The 27,704-nt window shown below is 34.2% G+C and overlaps 1 protein-coding gene across 2 annotated transcripts in view; it reads left to right on the top strand.

Moving 5' to 3' along the window:
- The window catches only part of Gpm6a (glycoprotein M6A), a 354,712-nt gene extending 328,091 nt beyond the window's left edge, over nucleotides 1-26,621 (top strand). For both annotated transcript variants that reach the window (XM_008847147.3, XM_008847146.1), the window contains exons 4-7: nucleotides 17,714-17,867; nucleotides 20,860-20,936; nucleotides 21,444-21,509; nucleotides 24,527-26,621. In XM_008847147.3, coding sequence (XP_008845369.1) covers nucleotides 17,714-17,867; nucleotides 20,860-20,936; nucleotides 21,444-21,509; nucleotides 24,527-24,679 — 450 coding nt within the window. In that variant the 3' untranslated portion in view covers nucleotides 24,680-26,621. The remainder of the gene's footprint in view (nucleotides 1-17,713; nucleotides 17,868-20,859; nucleotides 20,937-21,443; nucleotides 21,510-24,526) is intronic.
- Nucleotides 26,622-27,704: the final 1,083 nt, after the last annotated feature.

The following is a 27,704-nucleotide window of genomic DNA, read 5'->3' as shown; positions in this document are numbered from 1 at the left end:
CAGTAAAGTGGCAGGTTACAAAATTAACCTACAAAAGTCTGTAGCCTTTCTATATACCAATAATAAACAATCAGAGAAAGAGCACATGGAAACACTCCCCTTCAAAATAGCTGCAAAAAAACCTAAAACATCCTGGAATAAACCTGACCAAAGACATTAAAGACCTCTAAAATGAAAATTTTGATCTTTAAAGAGATTGAGGAAGACATCAGAAGATGGAAGGACCTCCCAGGCTCATGGATTGGAAGAATTAATATTGTGAGAATGACCATCCTACCAAAAGTCATTTATAGATTCAATGAAATGCCAATCAAAATTCCCATGACATTTTTCACAAAATTGGACAAAACCAACCAAGATTTATATGGAAGCAAAAAGATATCAGATAGCCAAAACAACCCTGAGTTCTTAGAGCAATGCCGGGAGGATTACTGTACCAGATTTTAAACTGTATTACAGAGCTATAGTAATAAAAAACAACATGGTACTGGCAGAAAAATAGATCCATAGGTCAGTGGAACAAAATTAAATCCAAATATGAGTAAATATGATTTCAGCTACCTGATATTTGACAAAGAGGCCAAGAATATTCACTGGAGGAAACAGAGCCAGTTCAGCAAATGTTGCTAGCAAAACTGGATCTCCACCTGTAGAAGAATGATATTAAACCCCTATCTTTCAACTTGGACAAAAGTCAATTCCAAATGGATCAAAGACCTCAATGTAAAGCCTGAAACTCTAAAATTGTTAGAAGAAAATATTGGGAAAAATCTACAAGATATAGGTGGAAGAAAGGATTTCCTAAAGTGGACATCATTTGCTCAGGAAACAAGGGCAAGAATTACCAAATGGGACCTCATTAAACTAAAAAGCTTCTGTACATCAAAGGAGGCAACCAAGGAAGTGAACAGAAAACCTACAGAATGGGAGAAAATCTTTACCAGCACACCAGCGATACATCTGATAGAGGTTTAATTACCAGAATATATAACGAACTTAAAAAACAGAGACCCAAAACAAGAAGCAACCCAATTGAAAGATGGGCTAAGGAGCTGAACAGAAAGTTTTCAAAAGAAGAAGTAAAGATGGCTATGAAACATCTTAAAAGATGTTCAACATCACTAATAATCAGGGAAATGCAAATTAAAACCACTTTAAGATTTCACCTTACCCCAGTCAGATTGGCTAAGATCAAGAAAACAAATGATACCAAATGTTAGAGGGGCAAACTGGTTCAGCCCCTGTGGAAGGCAGTGTGGAGAACTCTTAAAAACTCCAAATGAAACTCCCATTTGACCCAGTTATACCACTCCTTGGCATATACCCAAAGAACTCGCCCTATTGCAGAGACACTTGTACATCCATGTTTATTGTTGCTTGTTTCACAATGGCTAAGAGATGGAAGCAACCTAAGTGTCCCTCAATGGCTGAGTGGATAATGAAAATGTGGTTCATTTATACGATGGAGTTTTACTCAGTAATAAAGAAAGATGATGAAATCATGAAATTTGCAGGTAAATGGATGGAACTAGAAACTGTTATACTAAGTGAAGTAACACAGACTCAGAAAAAAAATCGACATATGTTCTCCCTCATATGTGGATCCTAGAACCAAAACCTGATAAGTGAGTATGTATCCAGACATAACTACAGGAACCAGTATAATTTAAAGGAAAGGGGAAAGTAAAGGAAAAGAAAGAACCTGAAAGAAGGAAACAGGCCTTAATAAGGGTGATATGGATAAAAATTGGGTTAATAAGGGAGGGTGGAGGGAAGGGTATACAAGGAACCTAGGGATAAAGGGAAAGAAGGAGCTCAAGAGAGGTAGGACTGTAGGATAAGAGTATTATTAAGGGAGAAAGGGGGGAAATGAGGGCATGTTAATTGGGAAAACCTTGATGGAGGGGTGAGATAATGCGAGAGATAAATAATGCCTAGCTAGTTTTCAAAACCAGTTGGAATCATATTACTCCTACAACCTACTGACAAATTATAAATAGCAGATCAAGAAATATATGTCTAGGTGAGGTAGATCTGAGAACAATTGGTCTTTGCCCAAGACTTATCTACAAGATACACATTATTAAAAGTACCAGACTGGTGTAACTAAACTTGGATGTTTAACAGACATACTCTGAAGCTTATACTAATTTGGTCAGAGGGACTTAAAGGGCAGTTTTTGCTCCTTGCTCTCCTAGGTCGACTAGTTCCAGGGTACTATGAGCATCTCTCAAAATGTCTTGACATTGTGGTGGATCACCTGTCCTCTTGATCAAGGAGGCCAAGGAGACCCTACCAGATGGACTTGAACCAGTGTCCAGTATACAAAGAGGAGGGTCAACACAGAGGAATCACTTCCTCCATGCTTCCAAGCAAAGCTACCATGGTTGAGCAGGACCTTTGACTAATCTTCTCATAGAAGGAACTGGTAAAAGAAAGGAGTCAGGGCTCCTCCCAAGCCCACGTGACCCCTGAGAAACAGATCCTCAAACGACCTTAAGAGTAACAATAAATTGGTTTATCTGGGCCAACTGTATGACCGTTAACATCTAAAAGGAAAGTATAACCAAAGATTAAAGGGAACAATATAATTTATCAAGAGTCCAAATGCATAGCTAAACGCTACATGACAAGCAACAATGCCAGATAGGAGATACCTTCTTTTGAGTTGTTGACCAGGGTGACCAAAGGGACTCCCAAATAGTAACCCAGCATAGAACTGGGAAAATGAACAGTAGACCCTAATCTTATCTAAAGGAGTATTGACAACTGGTTGCTGCTAGAAGAGGAACAGCTGACCCTCCTAAAACAAAGACCTCTAGATAGGTTGACTAAATTCACCAGAAGGGCAAGTAGTGGGAATTGGCTGGGGTGCTGACAACACAACAGAAAGTAGCAGGGATGTCAGAGTATAAGGGCTCTAGTCGGGGGAGGGAGGCTATGGGAGGTTGCCATCTGGGAAATGGGTGTATAGTCAAAGAAGATGCTTTGGGATGTTCTGTGTGATATACACACACAAAAAAAAATCAAACAAATTTTTTAAAATGTATTATATTTGAGGAGGAAGCATGGGAATTTACGTCATGCTAATTAATAGAGGTGATAAACATTACCATTGAAATCTACCGGATGACTTTATAGACATATACAGGCGCCAAGGATCCAAGTGCAAACAATTGTGACTAATAATAATTAGATGCATACAGATTAGAGATCCATGAGCCAATATTTCAGTATTAGAAACAAAAACAATGAGTCTTTCTGCAAGGAACAATATATTCCTAAATGAAAGGGAGATCTTTTTTAAATGTTAAAAACTCATTCAATTTTATGCCCTACAGGACTTATACTGAGTTCAATATTGTATAAGTGTATTAACTCAACTTTGAACCTAGAAACTTGCACCCACTTGTGAAATAGTTATTTTCTTGCTCTGGAGAGTGTTACTGAATATGTTAAATCTGTAGTGAAATGCTTTTTCTAATAATGTAATTATTAAAAATGTAAAAAATAAAGATTAAAAAATTAATAAATATATAACTATTTCATTTTCGCTTATTAAATTTTAATCCAAAGAAATTGTTGGCTACACTGCAACCTAGAAAGTACTTAATGTGCCATCTTTGAAATACTGAGATATTTGTCTCAGACTTTTATATTTATATTATAATGCCATTATAGCTAGCAGAATTTATATGTATTATGATACTTAGATTGTTCATCTCAACCCTCATAAAGCAATTAATTTAAAATTTGTTATACATGCTGTGAAATTTAATTCACTTATTTTTTATAAAAATACCTGCTCCAGAAGTAAAATAAAACATTCCAAATTTCAAGAGTATATATGTTATATTGCTTAGGCTACCATAATGAAGTCCTGAAAACCTATTGACCTAAGCAATTACAGTTTATTTTCACCCATTTTTGGAAGCTGAATGACTGAGACTGAGGTATCACAGGTTGATTGCTGTGTTCCCCATGTGCACCACCACCAAGAGTTACGTGTTCTGTTCTCCAGGCTTCTGGTGGCCTAGAGTTTCTGGTAATTTTTGGTACAATTTGGCATGTAAAACAACAACCTTGCTCATAGTCTTTATGCTTACATGATTTTCTTGCTGTGTGCTCTTAAGTATCTGCCCCTGAACTTCCACCTTTTGTAAAGATACCAGAGTTTCAGGGAAATCCTCCCCACAGAACTGAACTCATGTTTTACTAGCTTACCTCAATAAAGACATTATTTTCAAATAAGATCACATTGTAAAATACTAAGGTAGAATTTCATTATATAATTTTGCAAAGGTACACTGCGACCCATAAACAATATGCCCTGTCATAACAATTATATTATGCTGTATCAAAGGTTTAAAGCAAAACAAAAAAGAAAACAAAAAACAAAAACAAAAAAAAAACAAAACCAAGAAACAAACCAAAAAAAAAAAAAAAAAAAAAAGAAGCAGTTACTACTGTTAGTCCAATTTTACACATAAAGAGCCATATTCTGCATGCTTATTTGTGAATGGTTTTCAACCTCAGGTGTTTATACTTTAACTATATAATATTAAACTGTTATCTATAAAGCATGCTCTGTATAATTCTCTTTAAATTTATTTTGTGTGTCAGAGTTTATATTTCAGTGTTGTAGCATGAAGTGACGTTTTAGTATAAATAATAGGAAGGGTTTTTTTCAGTGTTTACATATGCCACTTGCTGTACTCTGTAAAAAATATTAAGTAATTTAATCATCCAAGTAATTATGTGAAAAAGGTTCTAATATTAGCTTCATCTTATAGATGCCACCCATAGAGCACCAATGAGTGACGTGTGAAATCAAGCATCTAGAACTCATACTACTCTCTCATGATCAACATTTCCTTCACTATTTTATAGTTTACTTGGACTAGTTTAATAGGAGAGTGCATTTGTGACAGTATTTGTAACTTACCAACCGATTCGTGTTTGCACCTTCATAAAACCCATGCTGTCGTAGTTATAAGGTCCCTTCATTGCAGAGAAGACTGCATTTTAACCTTTGCATTTATCTGTCAGTAAATTTTTTTCTCTTTTTATGACATAAAGATGCTCTGTAGAACGTGAAAGAGCTTAGTAGCCTAACATTCTTTTCTATCACTAAAATGCTTGTGATGACTAACTATAAGGAATCTTAGAGTTAGCATCTAGGAATGCTGCATGTTAATCTGTCCATGAAATTTAGTATCTTTTAAAATTAAAACACAAATACACATAGACAAAGAAAAAACAATTTTTGAGTTGAGATTGGCATTAAAAAGTTATAAAAATCAGGCCTCAGCCGGGCGTGGTGGTGCAAGCCTGTAGTCCCAGCACTTTGGAGGCAGAGGCAGGCGGATCTCTGCGAGTTCAAGGCCAGCCTGGTCTAGTAGTGAGTTTCAGGACAGCTGGGGCTACCGGAAAACCCTGCTAAAAAAAAAAAAAAAAAAAAAAAAAAAAAAAAAAAAAAAAAAAAACAGGCCTGTATCTTCTTAAGAGACCCCAAATCCAACCTTAATAGACACTACTAAAAAGAAGACATACAGATTTCCAGTAAGTATATGGGGGAAAATGTTGTCTCCCTAAAGATACAGAAAATTCAAGTGAAAACCACAGTGAACTATCATTTCACTCCATTAAGAGTGATTACTATTAAAAAAAAAAAAAAGAGTAAAGTGCTTGGCAAAAATGTAGAAAAAAGGAAACACTTGCACAAAGCTAATAGAAAAACGTTACTACATCCATTATGGAAAATGGCATGAATGTTAAATTAAAAAAAAGAAAACAGGAAGAGCACTACAATATGCCCAAATTTAATGAAATCAGTACGTTGATGAGATAGCTCCCTTACTTATTACACCTCTCTTTACACTAGCCAAGTACAAAAGAAAATTAAGTCTTCTCCAACTGATAAAGGAAATGTAAGCTAAATATAAGGTTAAATACTATTCACCAATAAAAATAATGATTTACTGCATTTATGAACGTAGAGATTGTTGTGAAAATAAAAGTAGAGATTAAGTCATAAAAAATAAGCACAACATGATCTCATTCATTTAAGGAATCTAAACAGCTCTCATAGAAGCTTTGTGTAAAGTAGTAGTCATCAAAGGCTGGGAAAGGTAGAGGGCAGTGAGCATGGGAAAAGACTGAGCAAGAAGTATTAAACTCAGTTACAATTAAATAGCATAAAGTAGATTCAGTGTCCCATCCTTTGTTGAGGGGGGTAACTAGAGATAATAATTATGTGCCGTGCTTATGTTTTATATTTATCAAAGCTAGAAGAATATGTTGGTTAAGATTTATTTACTTTGTATGCATAAAGTGTTTGCCTGCATGTATGTGTATAACAATTATATGCAGTACCCAATGAAGCCAGAAGAGGGTATCAAATCCCCTGGAAGAGGAGTTATGCTACAGACAGTTTTGTTGGTGCTGGAAATTGAACCCATGTCCTTTCCAAAAGTAGCAAGTGCTCTTAACCAATAAGCCATATTTCTGGACCCAAACATATTATTTTGGAAGATTTTATCATAAATAAGTGTTTGAGGTAATATATTTAACCTGATATAAATATTATACCCTTTATACATATATTAAAACATTACATGCTGTTCCATTAATATGTACAAATTATGCTTTTATGTATCACTTAAAATAAAATTTGATTTAAATAAAAATATTCCACCTCTAACATAGGGAAGGCAATGTAACTTCTTGTTGTTGTTGTTGTTGTTGCTGTCATAGAAAAACAGATTTTTAACTCTGAATTCTCAGTAGGATAAAAAGAGAGGGAGCATAGACTGTTTAAGGAACACTGATATTTATAAATAATCTCAAAAAATGGAAGAAAAAAAAACAGGACTTAATACACTACAAGTATCTGAAGTGGTTCTCACATATATCGTAGAACTGAACTCGGTAAATGTTAGATCTGCAGACACAACTTGTAACTTCTAAGAGGCTATTTCAGCAAATTAGTCACAAGAAGAAGTAAAACACACATACTTACTGATTTCTACAGGTAACATTTGACAGAATTTCTTGGTTAACCTCGTATGATGACATTGAGAAAAATGGAAAGTAAATTATAAAATGTAAAGCTTCTGATGCTTGAATGTTAGCTATAAGATATGTAGAGCAACAAAACCTGCAGAACTAAAGACAAATCATGCTGATACTTCTGAGATCACCAGAAGTCTGAGTGAAATTCAGTTAAAATAAAATAAGTTAAATGTTGAGGATTTTGTTTTAGCTAATGTTTATTTTCATTCTTTAGTTTGTTCAAGTTATGATATATAGCTGTCTGTTAAAGCTTTTATAAAGAAAATTCTGTAAGCCACTGAAATGTAAATTTGTATTAACCATATCTACATACAATATCAACTCTGGTGATAACTACTTATCACTTATGAATTGAAATTTTCATAATCTTACCTTTTAAAAAATAAATCTTTTGTGTTCAAATAGTTTTAAATTTACAGAAATTTTAAGAAGGTACGCAGATGCAATGATTACCAGTATTAGTTTATTAATATTTTGTTTGTCATAATTGGTGACCATATATTATATTAGTAATTGAAGTCTACACTTTATCCATATTTCTTCAGATTATATTAGATTCTCTTTGTCAGTACCTGTATTCCCTTTCAGGCTGGTGACATCTCTCCTTAGGCTACGTACATCGTAACATTTTCTAAAACTTCCCTTGATTTTGATGTTCTAAAAAATAGTAGCTAAACATTTTGCTAATACACTTCAGTTATAATTTGTATTTTGTTCTTGTTTTCTCATAATTAGACTCAGGTTTTGTATTATAAGAATGAAGACTAGCCAGGCATGGTGGTGCACACCTTTAATCCCAGCACTCAGGAGGCAGAGGTAGGCAGATCTCTCTGAGTTCGAAGCTAGCCTGGTTTCCATTAGCAAATCCAAGCCAGCTTTGGCTATAGGGAGCCCTTTTCTCGAAAAGACCAAAAAAAAAAAAAAAAAAGACTACAGAAATTAAATGTATTTCTCATTACATTGTATCAGGAGTGTCTGAACCCTTTTATTGACCAAAAAATACACAACCTACCAATACCTTATTCATTTTCTCTTAAGTAAAACTATTCTATTGAAAGTAACCATATAGAATGTAAATTAACACATTACAGGCAAATTCTCTCTCTTTCATGAAGCAAATCAAGGCTCATTCCCACAAAATCAATTTAATTCCTTCTAAGGGCAGCAAGCACAAAACCCAGCCTATGAAGGACCCACCATCCGGACAATGCCTCACTAAAGACCAAGTTAACAATACATGTTTTTTGTTAACACAAAACAGGCAAGATATAAAAACTTATTTGAGTAGTTTAGGTTAATTCTTTTATTAGTACAACATTCAATTATAGCCATTGTTTTATATGTTTTTTAAAAATCTACATTTTTAATTCTGAATTTTAAAATTATGCATTTTAAAAACATGTCTTCATTTAGGTATTCTATATATGCTATATTAAATATATTTCTAATTTAACATCATGTTCATAAAAATATAAAATAGGAGCAATTCTAATATTTCTATTTTATGTTTATAATTGACAAATCAGTATTATGCCTATGTAGCATGCTGTGGTGCCCCCAAATTGTGCAATAATCTAATCAAACTAATTAACGTATCACCTAGATGATTTATTATCATTTGTGACCACTGAAGATTCTCTTTTTAAGATATCTTGAAATATACAATAAGTTTATGTTAACTACAGTCATCCTACACATTCTCTATATCTCACTAAAATTTTGAACCTGTTTACCCATCTACTCTTCTACAGAGTCCTTCACATACTTGCTGGCTATTTGTATGTCTCCACTTGAGAACGATGTATTCAAAATGTTTCTCCAATCTTTAATTCTGTGTTTGGGGTAGGAATTGAATTGAGCTTCACATATATTCTGAATATCAAATCTAACTGAGAAATTTAGCTCTTATCTGGTACCCAATTCATTCTTGATCTTAGCTGTTTCTGAGGTGTTAGTTTACATCTTTTACTAAGCATCCCATTTTCTTTAAAAGTTACATAATTTAATGAGAAGGAACAAAGAAACTTTGCCACAGGTATGCCCACAGTAACTGTATAGGAGTATCATTTGTGAGCATTTTGTTGAGGAATGTTTGAATCTATGTTCATCAGGGATGTTGATTAGTGTGGCTACAGCTCTCTTTTATCCTGTATCTTGTCCAATTTAGGTACTGGAATAATGTCAGCCTCAAATAATGAGCCTGAAACCATTTCTTCCTTTTCAAAATATTTTTGAGATATCTTGAGTGAATTAATATTAATTCTTCTTGAAAATTTGCTGCATTTCATCAGTGTAGTCATTGTACCACAGCTCTTAAGGAATCACAGACTTCTCCAAGCATTTTTACTGCCTTAAAAATCCTTTGTGGGGGCTGGAGTAATGGCTCAGCGATTAAGAACACTGACTGTTCTTGCAGAAGACTCAGATTTGAATCCCAGCATCCACATGGCAGCTAACAACTGTCCATAACTTAACTCCAGTTGCAGGGGATTTGACAGTATCTTCTGTTCTCCGTGGGCATTGCACAACACGGATGCACTTACCTACATGCAGGCCATACACACACACACACACACACACACACACACACACACACACACTCCTTTGCGTTACACCTAATCATCTTTCTACTGTTTATAGTGGATTTTTTCCTTTCCAGTTTATAAGATAACTGAAATTGTTTAGCATATAGCTTTTCCAGGTTTGATTTTTCATGTAAAAATGTTCTAATGTTCTTCCATATTCTTTTATTCCTTAATAGCTTGTTATTTAGCACCAGCTATTATTCCACCTATTCAGATGAGCCATAGTTTATCATTTACCTCTAAGGATACTTTTGAAGTTTCCAAATATGACAACTATAAATAAGGGTGCTGTGAATATACTGATATGAGTAAAATAATTCTGTGCTGTCTTGATGGTGAGGACAATAATGGTGACAGGATATATTCAAGTAATTGACATAATAATTAATTTTGTGTATTATAATTTTAGAACATACATTTTATGTTTTAAAGGTGTTCATTTGCATCACTTTGGCTGTGTGTTTTCATGTCTTTGTATTATGGCTGTCAACCAGGGACTATTTCTAGTCGGGATATATTGAAAACTTTCTACTGGACAACTGACATCCAGTATGTGAAGTGAGGATTGTGGCTAGATATCTATCATTTATAGGACAGTCCCCATAATAAAAATTTATCTGGCCCAATATTTCAGTAGTGTCAAATCTGAGAAACCCTAATTCAAAAATAGTCATGTATAAAATTCATCCCTAATGTTGACCACTTCTGTGACATTAATATGCATCTCTTGCATATTATTCCTTTCTTTTTATTGTAGTAGTTTTACCATGCAAAATCCAATAACAAATAACAAAGAGATTTTCACATCAAGTACACTCATAAGATCTTTGTTTCCCATAGAACAACAGTACTCAATATGGTCTATGCCTTAGATCACCTGCAGAGATGATCTAAGATTATAATCTAGATTAGTTGGAATAGAAAAGGCATAACCATCTCTTACTCTCACACTATCTCAGGTTATCCTCACATGTGGCCATGGCTAAAAACCACTATCAGAAGCTGCACTTCCTCAATGTGTACTTAGAGAAACTACTTGACCATAGGATCTTTAAATTCTTAAGCTGCTTTTGCCTTTCTAAGAACTAAAGATGTTTCCTTTGGTATGAAAGGAAATGGAAACATTTTTTGATTGATACCTTTAACTCCATTTTATGATAGAAAATTGTCATTATATTATTATGAAATACAGGGCTACATTAAGATTTTTGAAAATGTTTTTAAACCTTAATCCTTAAAACAGTGTATGAGAAGAGAGCAATGATCTGAGTCCAAATCAACAGTTTCTTTTTGACTGTAAGAAGGCTTTTGGGTGTTCCAACAGGTCCATTTAGTCTATTTCACTCAATTTTAAATCTTTCATATACCTATATGTTTTAATTTTATCATAATATTCCATTCCATAAGTGACTTCTTTTTAGCCATTCAATAAATAATTCCTAGATTCTTGAGACTCTGGGAGTCATCCTGAGCTGGATTCTTCTTTCAGAGATAATAGTTGAATATATTATTTTATTTATAATGATGTACATCTGCCAAGTGACCACAGAAAAAGCATATGGGTCAAATTTTCTTAGAGATTTAATATAAGTTCATGTGAAAAAATATAAGTTCGTGTGAAAAACTGAGTCATTTCAAGGTCAATAGCTGCATGATTGAGGTGGAATTACAAGTGACTTTCTGCCAAAGAATATGGAAACTTAGTGACCTGCAGTTCCATGATTTAATTTCTCCAATCAATTTCAATGTTAACATGAAAAAATAGTTACATGTTTCATTTTAGCCATGTCTCAAGAAATAATTCATGATGCCTTTGTTGAATTTAGTGTTAACTCTTTGTAGGCTGACATTAAATGCATATCAAGTAAAGGAAAATAAGGAGATTCTTGCTTGACAATTAATGTGTGGTCAGATGAGATGGTACTCAATGATATGATAATGTGATATGTCAGATATTAATTAAATAGCTGGCACTTATCCCTACCATTGTAAAGCTATTTTACCTTCAATGAACAGTTATTTAACATAATTGAAAATAAGAAATGTTAGAAAAATTTTTATGACTAATATGAGAAAAGCCATTGTAACTGTTTTATATATTTATATATGTAACTTTTATAACACCTTCTTTCCTTCCTGGGAATACCAAATATTAGAATCAATGATCTTTTCAAAGCAATGAACACCAAAAGGGACAGAAAACATTTCCTTTCTACCCTTTAAAAATACCAAATAATTCATCCTTAATCAAATGATTTCCTTTCTCTGGGCTTCATTGTGGATTATGTTTATTGTCAAGTGACTTCAAACAGATCTTTCCTTTGACTTATATCACAACCTGGAAGTATTCTGTAATCTCCAGCTCAAAGGTAAGGAAAATTACTATGAGAAATCAAGTGATATGTCAAATTCATAAGACAGTGTCCAGGTACTCTGACTTGTGGTCCAATAACGCTTTTACAATTTCTTACAGTTATTCTTCTACAGTGTGCCCTAAACATGCATGGTGTTCTACTTTGTTTCTCCACTGCAGTGACAAGATACACTGATCAGTATCAACTTGGGGAGGAAAAGGGTTTATTCAGTTTACATCACAGTTCATCAGGGAGCCCCAAGTAGGAACTCAGGGAGGGAACCTGAAGGCAGGAGTTGAAGCACAGGCCATGGAGGAACACTACTTACTAGCTTGGTCTCCTGACCTATGCTCAGCCTGCTTTCTGATACAACACAGGACCACCCGCCCAGGGTTGGCACCACCCATACTGAGCTGGGTCCTCCCACATCACTCAATGATCAATAAGATGCCCCACAGACATGGCCACAGGCCAGTTCAACGGAGGCAATTCCCCAATTGAGGCTCTTTCTACCCAGATGTTTCAAATTGACAACTAAAGCTATACAGCACACATGGTAAAGTTAAATTTCATAAGATATTTAAAAATTGAGATTAATAATATATACACATCACATGTTTTTCAAAATCAATAAAACATTTTACATTCTCAAATATTTTCTTAGTGAAGATAAAAGTAGCTTAGAAATTTATTAATATTCGGATGACAAAATATATCCACCACCAGATCCACCCCCAACTTTCTACCCCCCATTTCATGTCCTCATATACATATATGTATATATAAATGTATATATGTATAATAACACATTAACTAGAATTTGTGTTGCTCATATACTTCTGGGTGTGGTGTCATCCACTGGAGCATGATCATAATATATGGAGTCACACTGTTAAAGAAAATTGACTCTACCCCTTACCCTCAAGCCATTAACTCCTTGGTTAGGAGTTGAGACTCATGAACAGCTTCCTGCTCTGTGCTAGAATGTTGACTGACTTCACTTTGTACAGGTCTTGTTCAGGCAAGCACAGCTGCTGTGAGTTTATGAGTATAGCAATCCTATTGTGTTCAGAAGACACTGTTTTTTTCTGATCCTCCCCAATCTCTGTAACTCTTTTTTAAATTTTTAATTATTATTCTTATTTTATGTGTATAAGTGTTATACCTGCACATAGGTAAGTGTACCCATGTTGTGCAATGCCCAAGGAGGACAGAAGAAGGTATCCAATCCCCTGGAACTGTAGTTACAGAGAATTGTTAGCTGCCATGTGCATGCTGGGATTCGAACCAGGGTCTTCTGCAAGAACAGTGTTCTTAACCACTGAGCCATCTCTCCAGCCTCACAATCTCTGTAACTCTTACAATCTTCCTGTTTCCTCTTCTGTGATTGCTCCTGAGTCCTGTGGAGGGGTGTGATATACCCATCCCAATTATGGCTAAGCACTCTCCAGTCACTTATACTCTGCATATTGACCAGTGTGAGTTTCTGTATTAACCACTTTTGAGGCTAAGCATTGTCTAGGAGAGCATAAGCCCTAAAAATGAAGTGTCAAGCATGAGTCATCTTTTCCCCCAAAGGAATTTTATTTCCAGGGCTTCTTAATATTTAAGATGGTATCCAAGAATTTCTAGACCTTTTTCTATTGAAAGAAATTTAATTTGAAAAACTTTTCCAGACCCATGAGATTCTCATTTTTTCAATTCCTCCGAACATGAATCAAATGTACACTTCTCTTGTGTTAGGTAGACCTACTCACACATGTATTCTGTTAGTAGTAAATATCACAACATTATCAACAATAAAAAAGCTAATATATTGGGTTGGAGAGATGACTCAGTGGTTAAGAGCAATGATCGCTCTTGCAGAGAACCCATGTTCAATTCCCAGCACCCACATGGTGGCTAACAACCATCTGTAACTCCAGTTCCAGGGGATCTGATGCCCTCTTCTGACCTCTGCAAGCATTGCATGACATGAGTGCACTTACATACATACAGGCAATACACTCAAACACACAAAATAAAAATAATGAAATATTTAAGAAAAACAGCTAATATTTTGTCATAAATTCTTGTATTCCATGTAATTTGCTAAATATTTCATGTTTCAGTTCATTTAAGCCTATCTGGAAAATATGAGGTCAACTTAGAGTTGTTTTTTCACTTTATAAATGAAATACACCTGAAAAGCTGATTCATCAGTTAACACCATGTACTGCTCTTTCATAAGACCTGAGTTTTTTCCCAGTACCTTTGTTGGCAGCTTACAACTGCTTGTAACTCTAGCTCCAGAACATCCTGCTCCTTTTCTGGACTCCATGACCACTGCATTCATGTGCACAAACCCACACACAGACACACATAAACATATAATTAAAAATAAAAAGTCTTGAAAGGTAGAAATGGGGGCCTAAAGTACAGCCTATACTCAGCCAATGTTTAAAATGACTGTTTAAAAGCATTATGCTATATGATCCCTTTTTGTGAAATAAATGTGATATTTAAGTAATGATACTAAGGAAGTAATGTGTTTGTTAAATAAATTGACAAGGCCCTGCAAGATGACTCGTGGGTAAAGGTGCTTGCCATGCGAGCCTAGCAACCTAAATTAGATCACCAGAACCCACTTAAAGGTGGAAAAAGAAAATCAAATACAAAGTTGTCTTCTGACCACCTACGTGCTGTGACATGCTTGTACCTATGCACACAAACGTATAATAGATACATGAATAATAATATATACATTTAAAAATTTTTGTAGGAAATGAATAGTCCTTTGACTCATTAGAATTAAATGGGAAAATATAGACATTTAAATGTGCCATAGCATGTTTTGACTGATGTTAAAGGTGAAGGGGCATTGCCATTGGAGGATCCGTATCCTTGTTTTGATGCTTAACAGAACTTCCTCATTTTGGGTTTTAAATAAATGATGCTATGGGATGGAGATGGCTTTGAGAAGAAAGAAACTATGGCCTAGCCTTCATATTATTCTATTCTGTAAGATGCATCTATAACTGTATTTCGTTTTACACTCTGGGAAGGAGAAAGGGGAAAGACCATACAGTACACATGATTTCTCTGGCAGAGACAAGTAAAATATTGACCACACACAGTCAAATGTGTTTTAAGACCCAGTGTTTTATGCATTTCCACATACACTATTTTTATTCCTTTGATCAGTAAACCAAGGAAGGAGTGCTGTCAGTTGATATGAGTAAGAAACCATAAGTCTTTAGGCATAGCAATCCTCTTGAAGTATTTGTTGAAGAAAAATAATTTTAAAAGTTTGTGAATACCTATTAAAGGAATAAATAGTCTTTAAAGAATATTTTTGTCAAGCGAAGCATGGTAGACAGAGGCAGGTAGATCTCTGTGAGCTCAAGGCCAGCCTGCTCTACATAGCCAGTTGCAGGCCAGGTGCTAGAAGGAGACCCTGTCTCAAAAAAACCCAAAAGAGCTCCCCTGTGCAGCAGATGGTGATTAACACAGCAACCCACAACTTATCAACATGCAAAGAATAAGAAAGTGCACAGTGATTATCCCTGAATTGGACACCTACATTAAACTTCAACCTCCAAAAGTCCAAGGATTTTTGCAAAAGAGGAGGCAGGAAGATTGTGAGAGCCAGAGGTGGTGGATGATGACAAAGGAACAAAGTTTTCCAGATAATTGATGTTACTCACATGAAATCACAGCATGAATAAGTCTCCAATAAGCTCAAGCTAGACAAAATTCCAGCATACATGTGGGGAAGTAGGTAAGAAACTCCAACTCTACTGAGGAAATATTGGAGACTGATGGCTGCTAGGGAGAGTCAGTCTCTTTTAAAGGTGTAACTCCAGTTAACCAGGTTCCAGTCCACCCACTGAAGGACATTTAAGGACACAAATTTGCCTCTATAAGCATATATGTATATGTGTGTGTATGTATGCAATAAAGTGCATGAAATGTGGTGGGGGTAGCAAGGGGGTGAAGATGGGGAGAGAATCTTAATATGATCAAAATTATGAAATTCTCAAAAATTCAATAAAAAGGAAATTTAAAGAAAATAATATATATGTTAATTTATTCAATGATAGAAATAATTTTATGCTCAAGTTTTATTTGATACTCTTTTTTAGGGAAGACTTTGCTTCATCATGGATATATAAGATTTAAACATACATGCTAAAACAAATCTTGAAGACCCTATAGGGGCATATGCTTTTCCTCCCTCAAAGCAATATTAGGATTTTAAAATAGAAAGCAACTTGGAATTCGATTTGAGATTTAATAAAACCATAATTTTAGCAACCATGTGTTAAATTATATACTAAGTTTCTGGAGTTTATGCCATATAGTAACTTATAGATGAGTTTGATTCCAAGTTTAACTGACTTGATATCTTGCCCCTAAGTAGTTAAGTAAATTCCCTGCTATCATTAAAAATCCAATAATCTCTGCCTATGTTAATCACAGTATAACTGCAATGCAGATGTATATGAAGCTTAATCATGACCTGACACTAAGTCTACTGTTTTTTCATAAGTGCCATTTTTGGTATATATTATTACAGTTATTAAATTTGTCTTGAAATTTTACCTAAGTCATGGGATAATGTGTAAATACAGCTGATTACCAAAGGCATCAAAGAGCCAAGTAAGATTAATTTCTGTCTGTGTATTAATTTTATGTTAGGTTGACATTTAAAAGTGTGTGATGACTTGAGGGATAGAGTTAAGCCAGAATACACTAAAGATTCTACTTTCTAAAACTGTGTTTCTGAAACCTCAGAAGAACCAGTTAGTTGTACAAACTTATCTATCATCTAAAGTCCATTCAATATTAAATATGCATACCTACCTTTTTATCTAGCATCTCTGCTGTACTTGAGCTAAACCCTCATGTGACTCTAAACTGAAACCAAATCTTTTGATTCAGTTCTACTGAAGATATAGCAACACATTTTAATTCACGTGCATGTGTATGAATCAGTGTGTGTCTGTGTGTTGTGAATGTTATTCACTTTTAAATATTAAAAATATTTCTGAAATAAATTATAAACTTCACTTTCTAAAGTAAAATAATATTTATTGTGTTTCTACATTTTAAAAAGTATGAAAAATGGCATATTTGAAATTCAAAATATTATCCAAGAGGCATGTATATAATACATTGTAATAAGTATTAAATAATATATAATATAGTATACATTTTTATATTATGAATTGTGAAATGATCAAGTAGCTTATGTGTATAATCTGAACTGTTCCCATTAGGTGGTAAAACAAATTTGCTAACATTTTGACTCATTGTGTTTTATCGCCATTAAAATTTCCATTTTTGTAAAACCCTTTCTAAATCTACATCTTCTAAACTTTAAATCTAATCTAAACATTTAATATCTTATAACTTTAAAGAATAAGGAAAATTTATAATTTATATGAATGAAACAGCCATTAAAATGCAGGGATTTTTTTTCCTTTATACACCAGAATCTGTCAAAATGAAAATTTTGAGCAAGTTTATTCATATATAACCCATCTTCACTAATTTTTAAATTTTAAATTCTCATATAAAAATTCTTAATACCGTTTTTTAAATCACTTATAGATCACGGTTCTAAAAGTCTTGTATGCTGAGCTTTCAACACTGAAAGCAGAATGGTTCATCTCCAGTAGCTTACTTGTTTTCTCTCCTCCTGTTTCCATGTTGCAGTTTATCATGCTGACATACCTTTTCATGCTGGCCTGGCTGGGAGTCACAGCCTTCACCTCACTGCCGGTTTACATGTACTTCAATCTGTGGACCATCTGCCGAAACACCACACTAGTGGAGGGAGCAAATCTCTGCTTGGACCTGCGTCAGTTTGGTAAGTATATATTGGATCCCTAAGTGTAAAATACTTTGAGTAACTGCCTCTGAAATACTATAAATCACTTTGGAACCATCATGTATATGGTTCCAGAGTAAAATTTATCTGATTACACACATCAAGACATTCTTTAGATTTAAATAAACAAGAATTAAAGAGTGAATGGACACTACTGTCATTATGTATACACACATGTGTATTTGAATATGCTGTCAATTTTCATTTCCTGGGATGAGCAGGTCAAAACTGATTTCCTTTTCTTAATTTCAATGCTTTTCTCAAACTCAATCTGCTATCTATATCTTACACTCATTATCCCATGATTAACTAACTACACAACTTGAGCTGGCTTGTATGGAGATCACCCAGAATGACATACTTCGTTTTGGTCTAAAATGGGTAAACCTTTGCATTAAAAATAATTGACTCAAAATATATTAGAGAAGAAGAAATGGGAGGTTGAGAAATAATCTTCATTTTGTTTTGTGTGTTTTCCTTGGTGTATTAAGACTGAACCCTGGATTTGTGCATGGTGGGAAAGCGTGTTACAGAAAGCTACACTTCAGCACTTTATTTTTATTGAGGACTTAAACGTCATGTAACAATAATCATTACTCATACTTACATGGGACAACCATGTATAATGCCAATTAATAATGATGTATACTTATATGTTTTACAACAATAATTTAAATTTTTATTGTTAATTATTTATAAGATAAATACATGAATAAAAAGGGAATTAAAATGCATGGAATTAAAATGCACATGGGTTATTTTTCCTTTATATGTCAGAGCTTTTCTCAAAATGGGATTTTCTAACTCGCTCTTACAATCTTCCTATCCCCTCTTATGCAAAGTTCTTTGAGCCTTGGGAGAGAGAGGTTGTTCTAGATTTCTCAATTAAGCTGAGATTTCCACAGTATCTTATTCTGTTCACTTTGACCAGCTGTGAGTATCTGTATTAATTACCATCTACTGAAAAAATACTATCTGATGAAGGTTGAAAGATGCACTAGTCTATGAGTATAACAACCAAGATGGCAGGATATACCTATTGGTGCAATAGTGGCATGAATGTTACTATTAACTATACCACAAGCCCATGGCTGGGTAGGCAGTAGGCCCTAGGGAAGAACCTACAGCTGTTATTCTAAATTGACATAGTCCGCCAAATCTGACTTGGGAGGGTATAGTTGAAAAGGAAAGGAAAGAAAAAGTAGAGGACAAATTTAGATAACATGTTCTATGAGTTTTTTCAGCAATGTGAATGGAGAAATGGGCACGAAAATGTGTACAGCACGTGTATCCCACATGAGTGAAGTCTTTGCTGGATCAGTATGGAAAAAGAGAGCTTCTTCAAGGTTTCTCAGTGGTGTGGTTTTGTCAGACAGTTTCATGAAGGCGTTGTACCTTTTCTACTTGTGATCTATCTTGGTTAAAAGTAAAGGTTGTTCAGATAGATCTCTGCATTCATTATGCTGCAGCAAAAATTACTGACAGCCACTCTGTAAGAGGGGAAGCTGATGAAACGTTTTACAGAGGGTAATGTGTGTATGCATGCTAAAATGAAACAAAGAGCATCACATACAAAATAAGATACACCGAACTAATGATATAGTTTTCTTTCATGCATATATGTTTAGCACTTCAATAGTCTTCAAAAAACAAAACAGAACAACAAAGAAGGATTAAAGAGTCAGTGTAGTGTGATCTTAATTGCTTCTATAAAAGATCTATAGCAGTGGCTATGGGATGGCATGTGGTTATGTGCACATGTGCACTGTGGCACATGTACTATGTAACATGCACCCACACATGCACATGATGCCCACACAGAATAATAAACAAAATTTTAAAATTAAAAAATGTACAGGCATATCTCTGAACTACATGTGTGTGCATGTCTCTCTGTCTCTCTGCCTCTCTCTCTCTCTCTCTCTCTCTCTCTCTCTCTCTCTCTGTCTTTCTCTGTGTGCACATAGAAACCAGAGGACAACCTTGGGTGTCATTCCTCAGGCACTGTTTGTCTTTTTCCTTTTCTCTTTCTTTTCTTTCTCTCCCTCTCTTTCTCTCTTTCTCTCTCTCTTTCTCTTTCTTTCCCTCTCTCTCTCTTCCTTCCTTCCTTCCTTCCTCCCTCCCTCCCTTTCTTTCTTTCTTTCTTTCTTTCTTTCTTTCTTTCTTTCTTACTTTCTTTCATAGACTCGTTTGCTCTCTTGTAACTTGCCAAGTAGGCTAGGTTGACTTCCCAGTAAGCCCTAGGGTTTTGCCTTTCCTCACCTTCTAAGTGCCACCACACCCAGTTTTTACTAACTAATATATGTTCTGGAGAACAACTTCAAGTCTTCATGCTTGCAAGGCCAGCATTTATGACTGAGCTATTGCCCCCAGCTCTTTGTGTTTGTTATAAGAATGAAATACTGTAGACCTAACATTCATAGATTCTCTGCTAATAGCTGTGTGTTGCAATCCAGGAGTGCACATATTTGATAGTTCTCCAAGAATTGATTATTTAGTCCATAAATCAATAGGCAAGTATCTATATAAGTAAAATAGCAATTTCTTTTCATTTCTGTTTGCCAATAGCAGAGAAAGGGTACTCATTAGGGTATTATGCCTTTGCAAACTAACAAAAGCCATGTATAGGTTTAACAAAGGTAGACCCTGACTTCCGGACAGTCTGGGACATATACAATAAAATACCTGTGGCACTTTCACCATACATTAATGAACATAAACCAGTAAACTAACTACAATAAAATATGAACAATTTGGTGGATAGATTCAATTCAGTCTTTATAGAAAATGTTTTAAATTACTGGGTTGGATGATTTTACAACATGCATTCATAATTCTACACAGTTATTATGTGTAGGGAAAGCTAAGGGAGAATTATTCCATTATCATTAAACACAATATAACATGAAATGTTGAGGTCCGAACAGATAAGAACATATAATACTAACCTATAATTTTCTGCATATTGTAGGGATTGTGACAATTGGAGAGGAAAAGAAAATTTGTACTGTCTCTGAGAATTTCTTGAGGATGTGTGAATCTACTGAGGTGACTGTTTTTACACTAATTTTCTCAGAATTTTTGCATTCATTTTGTTATTTAAAGAATGTAATATAATTAAATACTTGATTTTCCTTTCAGAAATTATTTTGTTTGTAGTGGTGTAATACAGGATAATAGAGAAGAATGAATAAAATATCTTGTACATTTTTAAAAAGTGTTATAAAAATTAAAATATTCCAGAAACTAATCTTAATGAAGATTGAAAACAAAGATATAGCATAACCTTATATAGTTATAATATAACTGAAATTTATCAATTTCAATGACAGTCTCATCTTTAGAGTAAAATTATAGTAAAATGATTCACTTGTAATGATTTAAGTGATTTGGAGGAGAAAAGATATTTTAATAATATTATTGATGAAATACATGATTTATGAAGAGTTCACTTTTGTTAAGGAAGTTCCAAGTCCTCTTCATATAACAATGGTAAGCTTAATCTTTTTTCTCTGTGTAGCTGACTCATTTGGTTCTTTGTGTGTTTTTCTTCAGCTGAATATGACTTTCCACTTGTTTATTGTGGCACTTGCTGGCGCTGGAGCAGCAGTTATTGCAATGGTAAGACCTCAAAGCTCAGTGGTTGACGTTATAATTTAAATTACAAAGCTATTTGATGGGACAGGTCATTTATTTCTCATATGACTTCCATAGGAAATCTATGTTGTTTGTATAAAAGAAGAAGGAGGAGGGGTGTGAAAATTATTTTAATTTGTATTATTTATTTAAGGGTGCATGTATGTGTGTGACAGTCCGAGGACAACTTGTGGGAGTTTGTCCTCTGCTTTTACCATGTAGGCCCTGAAAGTTGAACTCAAGTTGTCAGGCTTGGCAGCTAGCTCTTTTATATGCTGAACCATCTCACTGGCCCTATAAATTTTATTTTGAGTAGGAAGAGTGTAGAAGATTATCAGTTAAAATAGTAAGCATTCTTCTGAGGTGAATTTTCCCTAGACAATGTGAACCTTATTGCAGAATGTACTGCATGCTAGCAGAATTGTCCTGAAATTACCTTAACCAGCAGCAACCTGAAGTCTTATGTCCAGAAAACCAGATGAGTCCTTCCAATAGCTTCATAACTACAATGATCCTCAGTTTCTTTTCAGTACTTTACTCTTCTATGTTTAATTTAATAAATTAAATAGCTATAGTAAATAATATATTTAGTAATTTAAGGATACAGTTTCTGACAAAAGTTTTGAACATCAAAAATTATTATTTGGGAAACTATTTTGGTGGCTTGCTACTTCCTCAGCCCTCTTCACAGCTCTGGATTTTGCTTCAAGTAAATGATTTACTTTTCTAAATTGACAGAAATTCAATATATTTATAATATCATGAAGTTTGGAAATTTTGGCAATGTGGAATGACTGAATTAAGCAAATGAGGATGAATATTACCTCATTTACTGTTTGTGGCAAGAATACAAATCAACTTTCTAAGTGATTTTTAAGAATATAGTATCCTGTTGTTAACTATAAGCACTATGTGGCAGAGTAATGCTGTTGAATGCATTTCCCCTATCTGAAGTTTTATAACCTTTGACCAGTTATTCTCTCACATTCACTTTAAGCCCGGGTCCCTCTACTATCCACTACTATGAGATGAACTTTTAGACTCAAAATATAAATAAAATCATGCAGTTTTTATCTTTCTGTCATTTAATATAGTATAATTCAGGTCCATCCATGTTAGCATAGCTACACAATTTTCTTCTTTTATTGGATCTAATAGCATTTCATTGTGAACTGTAAGAGCAAAATAGCATATATATTTGAGTACAAGTAAGCTTTCGTTGATTCACATATATGTATAGTCATCAAGCTTTTGTAACATAAGAGTCATAATGTACAGGAATGTAATACATAGACCCTGCTTTCAGATGAATACAGTTTCTATTAAACAAAATGGAAAACTTCAAAAGAAATAAAATGCTGCCAGTTGTTGCTGGGTGAGGGAGAGTATGACTTACATATGACTACTGGAAGGGCTGAGTAGACTCCAGTGGATGCTTTTACACTGAAGGATGTTTGGGTACAAATACCTAAATGAATAGGACTTAGCATGTATGGCAGAGTGCATGGGGTTCGGTGGTGGAGCTGAGGGAGGCATGGATGGAAGGAGTCTGAATCTGATTGGGAAATGTATGGAATTTTAAAAACTCAATAATTAAAAAAAGAAAAAACAATAGAATGTTGTTTTGGTTTGGCTTGGTTTGGGGGTTTTGTTTTGAGATATAGTCTCACTCAGTCCTAGCTGGCATAAAATTCACTGTGCAGACAAGGCCAGACTAGAACTTGCAGAGATCTGCCTGCCTCTGCCTCATGAGTGCTGGAATTAAAGGTGTGCATTACCATTCCTGGCCTAAGAAATAGAATGTTCTAAAAATATCATAATAACTTGTATCTTTTTCCTGTATCTTAGTGTCAAGAAAATTGGGAATAGAAAGCGATGATTTAGCTCAGTGAAAGAATACTTGCAAAGCACACACAAGATCTTGGGTTTCGTCATAAGCACTACAACAAATTAAATAAATAAATAAATAAATAAATAAATAAATAAATAATCAATAAATTAAATAAACAATCAAGGAGATGAACATTTTTGCTCTCGATTAACTACCTAAATATGCTACAATATTGAGTATTCAGAATAAATTTTATTATGTATATCTTATACAGCCAACTTCTGTCTTTTAATGTTCTAAGTACCAAGTTATTTAGTGCTCTGTTTTCTCAATGTTTGATAAAAAAAAAACTGTCCACATTTTTTAACTCAAAGAGTACAGCTTACTCATCCTTATTTGTCCATCAAAATCTATCATGTTGAAAACTTGATCTTCTTTCACATTATAAAACTTTGAGACAGAGGTGGAGGAGGGACTCACTAAGACGCTTAGGCTGACCTTGAACTCTAGTCTAAACTGGTCTCAAATCTTTGATTTTCATGCCTTAGCCTACAGAATAATCTAGGATTGCAGGCCTACTCCTGAGACAGAACTTATATGTTTCATTTTGGAGGATGACATTTCTGGCTTTTGTGAATATACATTAATATATAAGCCAAAAGGCAAGATTCTATCTTATAGTATCTAATGTCATATAAAGGAAACTGAAAATTGATTGTGAAGAAAGCTAACTTGATAATTAAATCCACAGGTTTGTTTTGGAATTTCTGCGAGGACTCTTCATATTGCCCGAGAGGCTATATATACTTCTATAAATTCAAAACACAATTCATGTGGCCTAAGAGGCAATGTATGGCCCTCTGAATTCAAAGCACAAACTGTACAAGAGCATCTTTCTGATTATGTATTATAAAACACAAATACATGAATATTAAGCATGTAGTCTCAGAATTTCAGTAAATGAAGATAGTTTGTAATCAGTCTTGGATTACTTCAGAATTGAAAAAGAACAATAGCAGGCTGAGTGAGGACTATATTTTAGCTGTATTATTCCTATCACAAATTTTATTTCCTTTTAATATGCAAACCTTTACTGCATAGGTACGTAATTTGGCTAAAATCTACCAACAGTGAACAGACTTCCAACGTAAATTATCTCTGTCTTTGTCAGGTTCACTACCTTATGGTTCTGTCTGCCAACTGGGCCTATGTGAAAGATGCCTGCCGGATGCAGAAGTACGAAGACATCAAGTCGAAGGAAGAGCAAGAGCTTCATGACATTCATTCCACCCGCTCCAAAGAGCGACTCAATGCATACACATAAATAAGCTTCTCTGTTTCTTACCATTTGAATGCATTGGTGTTTAATTAAGGGCCATCCAACCATCCAACCTATGAAAAACAAAATGAGAGTGTTTCCCATCAAGGATGTGTAGGGTGACTTATGAATCACCTCAACACAATTCTTTGGTGTTTAACACTTATTTTCCTAATTTGTTAAATTGGAATAATCGGATCTCTTCTACAAGCTCCTATCCAGTCTTTAATTTCACAAACTAAACTAATAGCTCTGTATTATCAAAAATATTAATATTGTCAAATTCAAATGTTTGTTTGATTTTTAACTACTTCCCATGTGTTGCACATAACATTTTTTGCATTATTTCTTATGTTTTGAAAAGAAAATAACTTTTTATACTTTTTAGTTCTGATCTCGGTAACTAGTTGAACGACAGGTAACCTTCAAAGGGACCATTGTACATTCTGAACAAGAGAAAGAGATGACATCATGATGACTCTTCTTGAAATATGGAAATCTAGTCTGGAGATCAGTGGCCACTCGACTATAGGCCCTGGTTAATGTTCTCATCAATCTAAGGTGCAATTTCTAAATTTATAAGGGTAGGTTAAAAAAGTGCTTCTTATCTTTGTTAACATTGTATTTTTTCTTGATGTACTTAAAAGGTATTTCTCTCGGATTACTCATATTTATGTTGTGAGCATGTAGAAACAGTGATGCTAATGCATGGCTAGTTGCCTTTCTAAGATTGTGACACCAGGCTTACCTTTTAAAGTTTAGTGTAGAAACAATTTTCATGGAAATTACTACTGTGGACTGTTGGAGAATGATCTTTTTGTGATTTATGCAGTGGCTGGATTGGAACTTTTAATATGCTAATGTGGGAAATTAATTACCTTTATGAAGGTGGTATATTAAACATAAGCACACTAACCCCTCAAGACTTGTTTTACCTACTTAAAACTTTTAATGGATTGCACCTCTGTAAGCTATTCCTAAAATGTGTATGATATATTTGAAAAGGCTTCCATTAATATAATAGCTTTGCTTGCAGCCTTCCAATCTATGTTGGTTTACCTGTGGTGTTCTATAAAGGGTGGTCAGAGGCCACTGATAGAATGTATTATTTGGAAGTGTAGTGATATATTTGTGTTTTTGTTTCAAGTAAGTCATTTTAAGTGAATGTTCATCATATTCATTTATAAGAAGTACCTGTATCAGACAAATTTCAAAAGAAAAACAATTGGTATTACTGGACCAAATTTGGTGTTTCATTTAACCTTGACTCTCTTCTTTCGATTATTTCTAATGCTACAAGAATTCTGTAAAGTGTCTTTTAAAATAATGATGTAGCCTGACAAGACATTTTTGTCAGTGTATAAAGCTAGGTAGTATTGTGCACTGATTTGACCATTGTGAACTCCTCCCTCAGTGTAAGTGCATTTCCAATAAACTTTATTGAGTGAAACAATCTTTGTACAACTACTAGTCATGCATCATCAGTAATTTTACAAGTTCTTGCAGTAGGTAGACGGTATTACTAGCGATATCTGTGGCATGATTATGCATTCTGTAATATTAATTTGGGACTCTTTTGCTTTTGTTAACACTTAGATTATCTTACTGAATCAACATTTTTCTGATATATACAGTATTAAAGATATTCAGCAAAAGTATTAATGGACTTCTTTAAATTCGATATTATAGTGTTTCAGTTCTGTGTCTTTACAGTTTGTGATGATTTTAAAAACTGTCTTTCAAATTTATGTAACGATGTTGACACCATTGGCTTTTATTTCTGGTATTAGAGTTTGTATTTTCACAGAGTGCTTTGTAGCAGGCATTACAAGTAATCTGTTTTGTACATACATGTGCCAACAGCTTGATGGTGGCGTTTTTGAAATGTAGAACAAAGTGCTTGCAAAATGTAATAAACACACTTGTGTACTTTGTGTACTTATTATTAGTTTCTGCAGTGTTTTTTGTTTGGTTTTGTTGAATCCTCTTCTTACATGTGTGCATTCTTTTCAAATGCAATAGATGCCACGTTGAAATGATTCCTATTTCAATTGAAGGAATCTGATACTTCAACATTCAGTATAAATTCTCTATGAGAACATTCAGTGAGTAGAGAGAGAGTTGGAAAGAGGCAGATGGAATCACAACATTGTGGCTGTTTTGTGTTTAAAATGATGTTTTCTGAATTTCCACTGTTGCCGTGACTGATTTTCACTGTTCTGTGTTTCCTCTAGTGTGTCGCAAACTCAGAGAAAAGGGAAAGAAAAGACTAACATAATGTTAAAGACTTCTTGATTTACTTATCAAGATGAGAGCAATGAGATGAAAAAAAGATATTCTAGAATTTTTGGGTTGAATTTAATGTATTTTTCTTTCTTTTAGCCAAATCTCAAAAAAATAATAGCAAAATGGTGTTAAATAAAAATTAAGTCATAAGCTGTAGGATATGATACTCTTTACTTATGCATTATTGAATATTGCAACACGAAAATTCATGAACTTCAAGTAGGAACATCTGCAATATATGAAACGCATCTAGACAAGTACCATAATTATGTGTTTTGTATTTTTATTGAATTTTTGTGCATTTCATACAGAAATCATCTCAATCAGTCTTAATCATCTTTATACCTCCTTCCACACTGGCACCTTCCCATAGCCCCCTCCACACACACACTGGAATTCATGCACTATGTGATTTGTGTAAGGCCCATTGGTTTCAAGTTAGTGTCCCCAGATTCTCAGTGCAAGTTCATCTACTGAGGTCTAGTTTGCTTATCTAGAGACCTTCACTTTAGGGACATCAGCTCTTCTGCACCCAACAGTAATTAGTTGCCAATATTTCCTTTTTTAAAATTATTTATTTAATAACCACATACTTAGAAGAAGCATTTCATTACAACAGCATTGACACATTCAATAACAATTTCCAGAGCTAAGATGCATCTCTTTCAAAATTGGCTGTAAATTTTTAGATTTACAGTTGAATTATTACAGTTATACAATATTGTACTCAGTATAAACCCTATAA

The sequence above is a fragment of the Nannospalax galili genome, unplaced genomic scaffold (assembly GCF_000622305.1).
Source record: "Nannospalax galili isolate Female #2095 unplaced genomic scaffold, S.galili_v1.0 scaffold461, whole genome shotgun sequence".
NCBI lineage: Eukaryota > Metazoa > Chordata > Mammalia > Rodentia > Spalacidae > Nannospalax > Nannospalax galili.
The sequence above is the reverse complement of the archived record's forward strand: the minus strand, read 5'-3'. Positions and strand labels throughout refer to the sequence as shown.